Source organism: Wyeomyia smithii, chromosome 3 (genome assembly GCF_029784165.1).
Source record: "Wyeomyia smithii strain HCP4-BCI-WySm-NY-G18 chromosome 3, ASM2978416v1, whole genome shotgun sequence".
Lineage (NCBI taxonomy): Eukaryota > Metazoa > Arthropoda > Insecta > Diptera > Culicidae > Wyeomyia > Wyeomyia smithii.
Window position 1 is genome coordinate 120,654,380 of NC_073696.1, and position 13,002 is coordinate 120,667,381.

The following is a 13,002-nucleotide window of genomic DNA, read 5'->3' on the forward strand; positions in this document are numbered from 1 at the left end:
GTTGCGTAACCGTGATGTTTACTCGAAATTGTAAATTTGGATCCGTAATCCGTGTACGACGTCTTACATACATAGGAAATAAAATTTGCGTCTCGTGAAACTGGAATAATGACATAAGCGAGTTCATCGATTTTTATTTTTTTTTATTGCTGTGCAGTCAAAAAGATTTGAACACCATTTGACAACTGTAATGCAAACGCATACATATAATGTGATTCCCAGTTTGACACACGTACGTACGGTAGCGCTGTTGTCGAAATACAAGATGCAGCGGAAACATGGGATGATGTCCTGAAAACAACCGTAGAGGTCATTTTGAATATCAAAATGGCGATTTCTGGTTTCTAGAAAAGAAACAAAATTGGCCGATTACATTAAAATAGGTATTTCCAAAATCGGGATCATGCCTAGAGGTCGAAAATCAACTTTTCCGGTTTTTGGAAAACAGCCACAAGTGATCAAATACCACCTCATATGGGTACTTTCGGAATCGTGATGATGTCCAGAAACCTAGAAAAGAACCTAGCGGCCATTTTTGATACCAAAAAGTGAAGATTTTTTAAAATGGCCGAATACCACCCAATATATAGAGATAGAGATCAAAAATTATCTTCACATGCCGTTTTGAAATTTAAGGGGGTTACTTCCGATTCAACTGGTGTCGTTTCGAGGTCTCTGAGCAGCCTCCCGATTCCGAAAATATTCATATGAGGTGGTTTTTGGTCAATTTTGGAAGTTTCCCGGAAACCAGAAGTCACCATTTTAAATTTCAAAATTTTTGGCCTCTGGGAATCATACCGATTCCAGAAATACCCATTTTCGATGGTATTCGGCCAATTTTGGTTATCATCCAAAAACCGGAAGTCGCCACTTGGGAATTGAAAATGGCCTCTGTGATCATTTTCAGGACTCTAGAAATCGTCTTGATTACGAAACTACTCATATGAGGAAGTAATCATTTTCAATTTCAAAATGGTGGGCGTCATCCCGATTCCGGAACAAGCCATATTGTTCCAGATACTGGTAATCGGGGGTCCAGTCTCTAGATATGACCCCGTTTCAGAAAATATCCATATTGGATGGTATGCGACGTTGTATCATTTAATTGTTTCTATGGCCACTGGCAACCCCGGGTGGGAAAGTTGCCAATGTTCCAATTTAAACTGGATTCTTCCACTTTTCTCAAGTGATCCAGTCAAACAGTTTAGTCCCGAAGCTCCGATTGTTTTTCGAAAATATTTTTAAAACGTATACTTTGTAGATTGATACATAATTTTTAATTATTTTTTTATTTCTTACAGCATTTTCGGTATTTAATCCTCTCGCACGAAACACGGCGAATCCAGCAGCAGGTTGAGATAAAAACAAACAAAAGGATCATACCAGATCATGAAAAAAATCTTCAGTTTGTTTTCGCTTGCGTAGTATTTTGAAAATTGTTAGAAGGAATAGTTTCCATGAGATCGCTAGAAATAATTGAAATTTAAGCTTAACTGATATTACGTAAGAAATAACGTTGCAACAGTATTTTTGTTGGAAGTTTAAGTGAATGAAAAAAGCTTTATTTTGCTATGTTTAGGATAGATTGACTGCGTAATTCTAAATTTTGCTGCTGTAATTTTTCAGTCCATAATTTCAACAAAATGTAAACCCGAAACAAAGCAGTTTTGATGAAAATGGGTAATTTTTTACGAAGTGATATTTCTTTAGTTGATGTATTTAAAATTGATACTGGATTCAGTAGCCACCACAAAAAAAACTCTATCTCAATGTTTTTTTTGCTATTTTTTGAAATTTATTTGGAATCCAGTTTTTTCTAGTTTTTTCTTCAGAATTCACCAGTTTAATCAGAAAAATTAATGGTAACTCTGCGGTACCCTGTCGGGCATGTAAGGGGTAAAAAATGCAACTCCCCCTCCATTGACTACCCCTTGTAGCTTAATAAAAACTAATGTTATCAAATGTTGCCTTTCAACGAGCTTTGAAATGTCGCTGAGCTCCATCACTTTTGATTCTAGTGGACTATATATGAAATTTCATCTTATGAAACCTTAAAAGGTATCCGGGTACCCCGTCGAGCACATGACGGTTATATTCCATTGATTACACTGGTAAACACAGGTTTTGCTCTAGAGCTCAAACTGGAAAAAAAGAAAGGTTATAGCTTTTTAATCATTCCTGTGAATTTTGGGGCTCTTGGCGAAGATCATTTTTTCAGAGACTTAAATAAGTTTTCCCGTAAGCCATCGTTGAAGCGACGAACTCGGCAATCAATTCTGCCGCACTTTGTTCCACTTCTGCATACACTAGGGGCAAAAAAAATCACAGGAATGGTTAAAAAACTATAATCCTTTTAATGCTAATATTATTGTTTTATTTATGAATGCTCAGTTCTGTTGAAAATGGCGTCGAAAAAAATGGCGAAAGCAGCTTTGTACAGTTCTATGAACCGCACAAAAATCTTGCAAAAAGTTCACGGTAAACCATTTTGAAAACAAAAAACTTCCGATTTTGCCTGTGTATATCTTGCAAACCTTAACAATAATTCAGATATTGGCCACAGTAATGAAAAAAGGCTTTGTTTTTTATCTAAATCTTGGCTCATGCTCAGTGGTTTGGCTTTCAATCAAGCTGTGTACCAGAACGAATGTTTTAAGAAAATTTTGATTACGTTTCTTCAAAAACATGTTGATGTCAGATAAAGCATCATTATGCCAAAAACAAGACTTGATTTAATCTGTACCCTAAATACGCAACACAACGAATCTACCTCAATAGCGCCTATTCAAGATTTCTTTGGAGTTTTGGGTTCCTTGGCGTACAAAAATTACTAGAGAGCAAGGAACTGCAAACAGTTGATTAGTACAATCAGGAGAAGCATTCGAAAAGTCGGTGTGAAGACCGCCCACCGCTCTTGTTCTGCAATCTCGAGAAAAGCTTCGTCGGAAAGTGTCGGATTATGGATCTTTCTTAAAATTTTATTACTGTTTTTTCGTTAATAATTATTGTATATTCATGTAATGTAAGTAATATATCACTTTTTTCTTAACAGTAGTAGAGAAAACATCTAAGTTTTCAGTTGTCAATTGTTACTCTCAATGTGCTCTTGAAAATGAGTTTAAATTTTTCTGGTGCAATGTACAGTGGTGCAAAATGAACATAAAAAAAAAACAATGCTATCCCTTTCTGTTAAAACACTCGTGGTTTAGCTTCGGATAGAAATATAAAACTTTACAGAACTTTAAACACATCATTTTTGTGTTTCAAGCTTGAAATAAAAAGCAACAAAGCTCTATTAAATTGAAAAAAGTTACTACCTTGCAGGTACCGATACATGCTGCCCACTTGTACGATGCAGTGCTAATCTATGCTAGGGCCGCAACAGAGGTGCTCCAGCGCGGTGGTGACCTTCGAGACGGTAGACAGATTATGCGCCATATATTCAACCGTTCGTATCATTCGATACAAGGATTCGATGTAAGTACATTCTGATAGTAGAGTGATTCATTGTGTAGCGGTGTGTATATGTTTTCTTGTTACTTGGTTCGGAAATAAATAATTTCTGAGAATGTGAGTGTAAATGGAAAATCCATGTCAATATTTTTTTTTATTCATTACTCATATTTTTATTTTCTACCCCCTTCTCATCTCTAATTCAGTTTTGCTGTTCATTACTTTACTCTTTTTGATTTGTTTAATATCTTGTTTTACTCTAGTTCAATGTTGAAGGAATGAAAATATTGTTTGGCGAAAGCAAACAGTGAAAGCACAGACTAACAGACTTAATACTTCAAACAAATTTTTAATAAAATCATCGTTCGGACGATTCCAGTACTTTACGTTAGTAACACTAGCACCGTCTACTGCCGTATTCGCGCTGCGTCATGTATTTCAACATCAGCGCTTGCGTTACTGCATGTGTCAAATGGGGAACCACATACATGTATGACATCGCATGACAGTGTCCCAAGCGGCGTTGTCGCGTGATAACTGTTATTAGATTGGAAATTTGAAATGATCGTTTTTTTTGTGACGATGGAGCTAGGTTTTAGTGTTACGTCTGTTAATCTGTGGTGAAAGGTTAATTAGAAATGATACTTTACCTTCCTTACACTAGAGGAAATCTTGGGAACTTCTGAACGTGTTTTGGACGTAAAATTGAGGCGTCACCACATCGCAGCCTAATATGAAGAATTCCATTAGAGCAAAAATCGACTCGCCGCAATGTTGTTTATGGTCCTAGCATACAATTTTGTAAATCATTCATGTTGGCGCTACTGTCGAAGTGTTATGTTTGTTAGTCTGTGTTTTCACTTCAACACATTTGGTTCAGATCGCTTGTGCAATATTTCGCGTCTTTTATTTCGACAGCAACGCTAGCGTACATGCATGTTTCAAATTAGGAACCACAGCAAATGTGTGAGATTGTTTGACAGCGCCTTAGATGGTGTTGTCGTGCGACGACCGCTACTTGATCGGCCATTTGAAACAGGGATGTTACGGATGTGATTTGTCAGACATCTGCAGATGCGGATGCGGATGCGGATATGTGATTGCGGATGCTGATGTTGCTGCGGATGTCAATTTTCATGCGGATGTTCCGCATTTGCGGATGCGGATGCGGATATCCGTTACATCCCTTGTGTTATATTTTGCTTTTTTCACATAACCATGCCCCTCCCCAGTGCAAAAGTTATTTGGGCGAGCAGTAAATACACCAAGGAAAATTTTTCTGCAATATTTTATGAAGCGAGATTTTTTCTCAATATCCGCATGGTATGATGCGGATGCGGATGCGGATAACGGATGCAGATGTTGATGCGGATGTCAATTTTCATGCGGATGTTCCGCATTTGCGGATGCGGATGCCGATATCCGTTACATCCCTAATTTGAAATACTCGTTTTACCTTTCTCCTAGAAAGGTATAGCAATCACTGAAAAAACTAAAGGTATAAAAGTGCTCCAAAGGGCCGAATGTCGTATATCACTCAACTCAGTTCGACGAGCTGAGCATTTTCTGAATGTGTGTGTGTGTATGTGTGTGTGTGCAACGCTCTCCCAATCTCACTCGATTTTCTCAGAGATGGCTAGACCGATTTCAATGAAATTAATTGCAAATGAAAAGTCTATTTGCCCCATAAGACCCTATTGAATTTTATTGTAATCGGATTTTTAGTTTCGAGGTTATGTATAAAAATGTAAAAATCACTAAACATCAATATCTCAGAAACTACGCAACCGATTTGAATAAAATTGATTTCAAATGAACGGGCTACCTAAAAAACTCTTAACTTTTGAATATAATTAAGATTGAACATGTAGTTCAAAAGTTATGGAAAGAAACGTGTTCTCGAGACTATTTAATCTCACTCATGTTTCTCCGATTTACATAAAATCGATGTCAAATGGAAGGTCTAGTTGCCCCATAAGACCCTATTGATTTTTTTGCAATCGGACTATTACTTTGCCTGTTATGTTTAAAAATGTGAAATCCAACTATGAAAAGTTAAATTTTTACAAGACTACCTAAACTCACTCACTTTTTCCAGAGATGGCTGAACCGATTTTCACTAAATTAGTGTCAAATGAGAGGTCCAGCTGTCTCATAAAACCCTATTGAATTTAACTGTTATCGGACTGTAACTTCGTCTGTAATGTATCGAAATGTGAAAATCACGAAACTTCATTATCTCAGAAACTACACAATCGATTTGAACAATATTGATATCAGATGAACGGGCTAGTTAAGGGTTAACTGATGAATTATGATTGAACAAGTGGTTTCATAATTCGGCTGCTCTATACGTTCCCATTTCATTCGATTATAATCGAACTTAAGCAACCGTTATATATTAAATTGTTAAAACAACGAGTCTATTATCTCAAAGATTACACGACTTATTCAACATAACTAGCGTCATACGAACGAGTTATCTCTTAAACTTACAAACAACTAACTTCATAACAACTTGATATGTGGTTCAAAAGTTATGGAACGAAAAGAAATTCAAAGACTATTTAAAACTATACCTACTTTGATCAATATACGTGGACTCATCATAATTGAAATGCGGTTTCGTACTATTTGAACGTTCCTGGTATCGCTCGTGATGAAATTGTTCGAATTTTAAAGTCATTTCTTTTATTTCGCTATTTTTTAAGCACTAACATTACGTCAAATTTCATATTTTATACTTCAATTACAACATCAATATTTTAAAACCCAAAGAGTGAATATACTTTTATTGGATTGAAGCGTCCATGTAAATCTATTTTTACAAATAATAAGTTTGAATGAGAAAGGCTGGGTCTGACCGCTAGGTGGATTAATTTAGGTTTTTTTTATGCTGACGGAGTTAGGTTTCAGTGTTATGTCTGTTAGTTTGTGTTCAAACTCTTGAAACTTATCAATTACATGCACAATTAGCATAAACTTGCATATTAAAGATCGACCTGCTCGCTAACCGTATTTATTAATTTCACACACTAACAGACGTAACACTGGAACCTAGCTCCATCGCCATAAAAAACGATCATTTCAAATTTCCAATCAAAAAACAGTCATCGCGCGACAACACCGTCTGGGGCGCTGTCATGCAATCTCATACATATTTTGTAGTTCGCTATTTGACACATGCAGTAACGCTAGCGCTGATGTCGAAATACAAGACACAGCGCGAACACGGCAGCAGATGGTGCTACTGTTACTAACGTAAAGTACTGGAATCATCAGAACGATGATTTCTTTAAAGATTTGTTTGAGGTGTTATGTCTGTTAGCCTGTGATAATTTCATCGTTTATGCATAGTTGTTTAACGGCAATCAAAGTTTAGATGTCAGAGGTAATGACATTATTACTCGTGGGGAATGGGTTGATATAATCCAGTGAATCGTAACATGTAGTCGCTTTCCGCATTATAACTTCTAATTCTAGTCGGGATATCCTGTATCGCAGTGACCTGACCATGCCGATTTTCAACTAGGTGTTTGTTTTTTTTTTTTAACTTTTACCTGTGCTGGTGGTTTTAAAACTTGGCCGTTCATCGATATCCTTTTACTGCTTCTGTTTAGCTGCCCTTGTTACTCACCGTACTGCAATACTGATGCATTTATGTTTTCTCTTTGTACTTTTAGCTACAAGTCAATTTGCTATGAGATATCTTGTGGGCTGGAATACCCAGCAAACAATTTTGTTGATTCACAGCTTATTAAGCGAACTTCTGCTGAACTAAAGCTTAATGAACTGTTACATTCTTTGTTGTTATTCATGTTGTTATCTTAATGCTCCGTTTCATTTTGTAACAACAAATTGCTTTCATTTCAAAGATTCTGTTCAGGAAAATGTAATATAAATATTATTAGCCTAACTTAGTTGTTTATCATAGATGTAATATAATATATAATTTAGTAAAGCTAATATTCTGAAGACCTGAAGGTGAATCAACCTAATACATATGCAACAGAGTAGCTTAATTTACACCTGCTGTGTGATTTACACATTTTTCACTTCACTTATCCATACACTGTCTTTTTCGCAATTCCGCCCCTGTATGCAGGTCTACATCGATGCAAACGGGGATGCGGAAGGCAATTTTTCAGTCATCGCCCTGCAGAAAGATGAGAAAGTCAACAACTCACTCAACAAGTCCATGCAGCCGGTGGGAATGTTCGTGTACAGCAGCAACAGTACCAATTTGCCCGAGTTTAAATATTTGAGCTCATCGAGACCGATCATGTGGGTGAAGGGACGACCACCACTGGCGGAGCCACCCTGTGGGTTTCATAACGAGAAATGTCGTCCGAAGACACGCGATTGGCGATATATCACAGGAATGACGGTGGCTGGCCTGTTCATCACCGTTCTGGTCGTCATTCTTTTCAAGTAGTATTAAATTTAAGACTCTGGCTGATGAATTAACCGATTAATTGACGGTTGGCGGTTCTTCTTTTCTATCGATTTCAGACATTATCGTTACGAGCAGACCTTGGCATGTCTTTTATGGAAGGTGGAAATGAAAGATGTTACTATTATTAATTCGCCGGATGCATTATACTGCAATGAATCGAAGAAGAAATTGGTAAGTGAATATGATAAATAATTACTGAATTCAGTAAATAAATATGTACATAGAAGTTGGTCACGAAACCTCCATTTCCATCTCGGGGTGGTTGAATGCCCAAAGATATCATGCGGATGTATTGGCCGGTTGTCGTTATTGGGCAAACAATCTAATTTCGTTTAATGTGACAATTTCGCAATTTCAGAAAAGAATGAACACCAATTATCATAAACCGAATATCATAAAAGAAAATAAATACAACAGGTCTAGAAATTTGAAAACTTATCTAGACTTTTGAAAATTTATTTGGACTTGAAAATAATATTGTCTCAGTTTATAAATAATCTGGCTGCGAGAATATCTCGGAGAAAAGGGGAATTCCAAGATTTTTTTTTTCTACTAAACAATTCTCAATTATGGGGATCTTTAGTCCAAAATTACATTCTGACCTTGATTTACATTATCCCGCATGCTTTCTTGGAACTGTAGACGCAGGTCTGCAGGCCGAGTATAATTACGGCGGGAGGAGATGCAACAAAACGTGCATTTACTAACATTGGTAAGAAATGTGACATTTCAATGGATGTCTATTTGTGAATGGTTACCAATTTTTGTAGAAATAGAAATGTAATTGTTGTAAAAACATCGTTGTAATATATTTTTTATTCAAGGCCTATATCGTGGAAACATAGTGGCGATTAAATATTTACACAAACGATCGGTGGACATCACCCGGACCATCAGAAAAGAACTGAAACAGATGCGAGAGTTACGTCATGAGAACTTAATTACATTTATTGGTGCTTCCGTGGATACTGGGGCCGTAGCTCTACTGACAAGTTATTGTGCTCGAGGCAGTCTTCAGGATGTTCTGGGTAATGAGGACTTATCACTGGATCATATGTTCGTTTCATCACTGGTTAGTGACATCATGAGGGGACTGATATATCTGCATGACAGCGATGTTATTTCGCATGGGAATCTGAGATCTAGTAAGATACTAATCGACTCACGGTGGGTTGCGCAGATTTCTGACTTTGGACTGCACGAATTCAAATCTTCTCAGGAGGAACCAAATAAGTATAGATGCTACATAATGCGTAAAAAAGTTCATATGCTACAAATTAATTGATATTTTTGCAGGTTCGATAAAGAGTTGCATCGAAGTCTTTGGAAATCTCCGGAGATACTTCGCAACCCCAGCACTCCTTCAAAAGGAACACAGAAGGGGGACGTTTATTCGTTTGGAATAATCCTCTACGAAATCATGGGACGCAAGGGTCCTTGGGGAGATATACAGCTGAGTAATCAAGGTAATTCTCGAAGCTCATTCACTGTTGAAAATATTAATCAATTCGTAACTTTAGAGATCATTGCGAGAGTGATTTCTCCCCAGAATTACGGGATATTCAGACCTCCACTCCGAATACTAGATGTTCCAGACTATGTGATCCAGTGTTTACATGCATGCTGGGAAGAGGATCCCGATGAAAGACCCGATATTAGATTGGTGAGAGTCAAATTGAAACCAATGCAGGCTGGATTGTGAGCATAAATTAATTACTCCTAATAAAATCCTCACCCAATTCCATTACTCTTGTTGCAGGAAACCTAATATCTTTGATAATATGTTGGCTATTATGGAGAAGTATGCTTACAACCTTGAAGGTATTGTTCAGGAACGTACCAACCAACTTACAGAAGAGAAAAAGAAAACCGAATCTTTACTTTTACGAATGTTACCAAGGTATTGTGAGCTATTTAAGCACTTTGAAGTCACTTGTAACATGTTTATTTTATTCCATAGGAGCGTAGCCGAGTCATTGATGCGTGGGGAACGTGTCGAAGCGGAATGCTTTGACTGTGTGACAATTTTCTTCAGCGATTTGGTTGGTTTCACCGAGCTCTGCGCTCAGAGCACTCCATTTGAAGTTGTGGAAATGTTGAACGATCTTTACACATGTTGCGATTTCATAATCTCGAGTTACGACGTGTACAAGGTGGAAACCATAGGCGATGCTTATATGGTCGTTTCTGGTTTACCAATTCGGAATGGAGATCGTCATGCCGGAGAAATTGCATCCCTGGCTTTGCATTTACTGAAGTCCTTATCTAATCTGGAAATTCGTCACCGCCCAGGTGAATATGTTCAGATTCGAATAGGAATACACTCCGGGCAGTGCGTTGCTGGAGTGGTCGGACTGAAGATGCCCAGATATTGTCTGTTTGGAGATACCGTAAACACGGCTTCACGAATGGAGAGTTCCGGTGAATCGTTGAAGATACATACCTCATCGGTGACGTATAACCTGTTGAAAAAAATGGGCGGTTACAAGTTCGAGGAACGTGGTCTTATTAAAGTGAAGGGTAAAGGAGACATGAGAACATATTGGTTGATCGGAGAAGATGATCAAAAGAAGATGGATAGATTCGGTTCCAATGATGCGGTTACAAATCTCTGTACGTATTCTATCATTACTAAAGCAGTCAATATAGTTACATTTACCTTTCAGCGTTATCATTTGTACCGGACTTGATCCAAACTCCTAGACAGTCGCAAACTAATTTAGCAGATTCAATTCGGCAACTTATCAGAGTTGAGTCTGCTGCAATATATGCACCGCACCACAGCTGCAGTAATCAGGAACTTCCTGCACTTAACGCTCCGTCCAATTTGGGCTGTTATATATGCCATAAACGTAAATCCAACCAACGACCTCCAGTTATTTACGCCGTATCGCAAAATTTTTGCTCTAATAGAGTTACAGCAGAGAACATTACAGATTGTAATATGGATTTAGATACTGTTTGCACTTGTCGAAAACAGCACTGCTTGCTTGAATATTACAACGATAGCCTAATGACAGTGCGAACTATTCGAGAACCGAGATCGGCACCTCAGATTACGTTTATGCAGTGAACAGCAGATTTCTTGTAGAAATAACCGACAACCTGATTCAACCGAACGGTTTCAATTATGTACCATAAATAATTTTTAATGTTATTATATGATGTTAATAAAGATGTGATCTATACAAAATGTTTGTCAATTTGTTTTTAGTGTGGTTGATTATTAAGTTTTTTTTCTGTGAGTGCCATCTTGTCCGATTTCCAGTGATGGACACCGCTAATCGCAAATTTAGCGACGCTAATCGCTAAGTCGCTAACCAGAAAATGTAGCTCGATAATCGCTAAACGCTAAACGCTAAACCCACATTAGCGGAATTTTCGCTTATCGCTAATCGATAACTTTTATATATGTAAATAGTCATATTGCTATATTTATTGCTCGTGTTTTGTAAAGCCTGTAGTACACTCTTTGACCGACTGTCAAATATTTGTCTCTTTTTGACAGATAAAAATTTGGTCAAAGATAGTTATTTGTCACTCTACGATTTTAACATGGGGCAAACACGGGCAAACAACAACCATGATGTCAAGTAAATTTGACCATTATGTCAGAAGGTCAAATATTTGACCATTAGACAAAGAGTGTACCACAGGCTTAGATTTGGACCACTTTGATCTTTTTTGGTTAAACAAACGACAACAATTACTTTTTAAAGCTATTTACAGTAAGAGCTTCACGAAACGGTATTCATATTTGATTTTGTAAAAACAAGAATAACAAAAGTTATTTAGCTTGCATTGAAAATAGATACTCTCAGAAATTATTATCTGAATCGAAAAAGTTGAAGAACCAAACCATTTCAAGCGCATTGCAATTTACCAAAGTTCTTGGTGTGCCGAAAATTCAATCTAGACCTTGTGCTTGTTCTTCGAAATGCTTCTGTGGCTTGTACGATAACTGGAACTCCATTCTAGGGTAAAAAACTGACAAAAGTAACTTTCGCATTGAAGTATGTTCATCTTTCGAAGCAATTTACGTACGCCATCAGCAATTCACAGTTTTTCTAAATATTTCTACAAAATTTAGCGAATTAGCGATTAGCGTTTCGAAGGCCACAATTTTAGCGACGCTAACAGTTTCGCTAACCAGCTCAAAAATTAGCGAAATCGCTAAGTCGCTAACTGAATTTTAGCGTCGCCAATTAGCGGAATGGTGTCCACCACTGCCGATTTCCGATCCAGCCAACTCGAATGACAACAAAATAATTTGGATTCAACAGAAAGTTAAAATAAAAAGCAGGATAGATTCATCATGAAGTCTTTATATGGCCGATTTAATGAAAAGTCGGACAAGGCCCAACCATCAAATAATCTTTTATGCCGGTTCTTCAGCGGTTATGGGTTTGAATTGGTATAAAGTTGTAGTACAGACTAAAGGCCAAAACACAATGAATACGGTGCGGCTGCGTTTGCGGCGATTTGCCAGTTAACCCATACATTTTGTGTCAACTTAACGTCAACGGAACGCAAACGTATCCACACCAGCTGGCATCCCGACATGTTTCGAGGACTAACATCTCAGTGTGTGTGTGTAAACGAGATAGCATATCACCGCCACTTTTCATGAGCATAACATAGCATCTGTCAATTGGGCCCGCAAATCGCGGATCCGCTGCGATGTTAGCTGCGATGAAACAAAGCAAATAAGATAGAGATGCCAGCTAGCTGATCTAATATGTTTGGGCCTATGGTGGCGAACTAGCCTGTGGCTGAAAGCCACCTTAATAAAGTAAAAAAAAAGTTTGGGTCTTAACAGACGTAACACTAGAACTTAGTACCATCGCCACAAAAAACGATCATTTCAAATTTCCAATCGAATAACAATCATCGCGACAACACCGTCAGGGGTAGTGTCATGCACTATCTCATACATATTTTATAGTTCCCAATTTGACACATCCACGTAAGCTAGCGCTGATGCCAACATACAAGATGCAGCGCGAACACGGCAGCAGATGGTGCCAGTGTTATTAACGTATATAGCACTCATTAGAACGATGAACTTAGGCTGATACAAATTTCGAATTCTT

At 37.6% G+C, this 13,002-nt stretch overlaps 1 protein-coding gene across 3 annotated transcripts in view; it reads left to right on the plus strand.

The window, feature by feature from the left end:
* Window positions 1-11,080, plus strand: part of LOC129731796 (guanylate cyclase 32E) — a 67,587-nt gene extending 56,507 nt beyond the window's left edge. For all 3 annotated transcript variants that reach the window (XM_055692104.1, XM_055692106.1, XM_055692105.1), the window contains 10 exons: window positions 3,325-3,477; window positions 7,559-7,884; window positions 7,966-8,080; window positions 8,552-8,621; window positions 8,734-9,142; window positions 9,206-9,375; window positions 9,430-9,607; window positions 9,669-9,809; window positions 9,870-10,522; window positions 10,576-11,080. In XM_055692104.1, the coding sequence (XP_055548079.1) occupies window positions 3,325-3,477; window positions 7,559-7,884; window positions 7,966-8,080; window positions 8,552-8,621; window positions 8,734-9,142; window positions 9,206-9,375; window positions 9,430-9,607; window positions 9,669-9,809; window positions 9,870-10,522; window positions 10,576-10,982 (2,622 nt within the window). In that variant the 3' untranslated portion in view covers window positions 10,983-11,080. The remainder of the gene's footprint in view (window positions 1-3,324; window positions 3,478-7,558; window positions 7,885-7,965; window positions 8,081-8,551; window positions 8,622-8,733; window positions 9,143-9,205; window positions 9,376-9,429; window positions 9,608-9,668; window positions 9,810-9,869; window positions 10,523-10,575) is intronic.
* The last annotated feature ends 1,922 nt before the right edge of the window (window positions 11,081-13,002 follow it).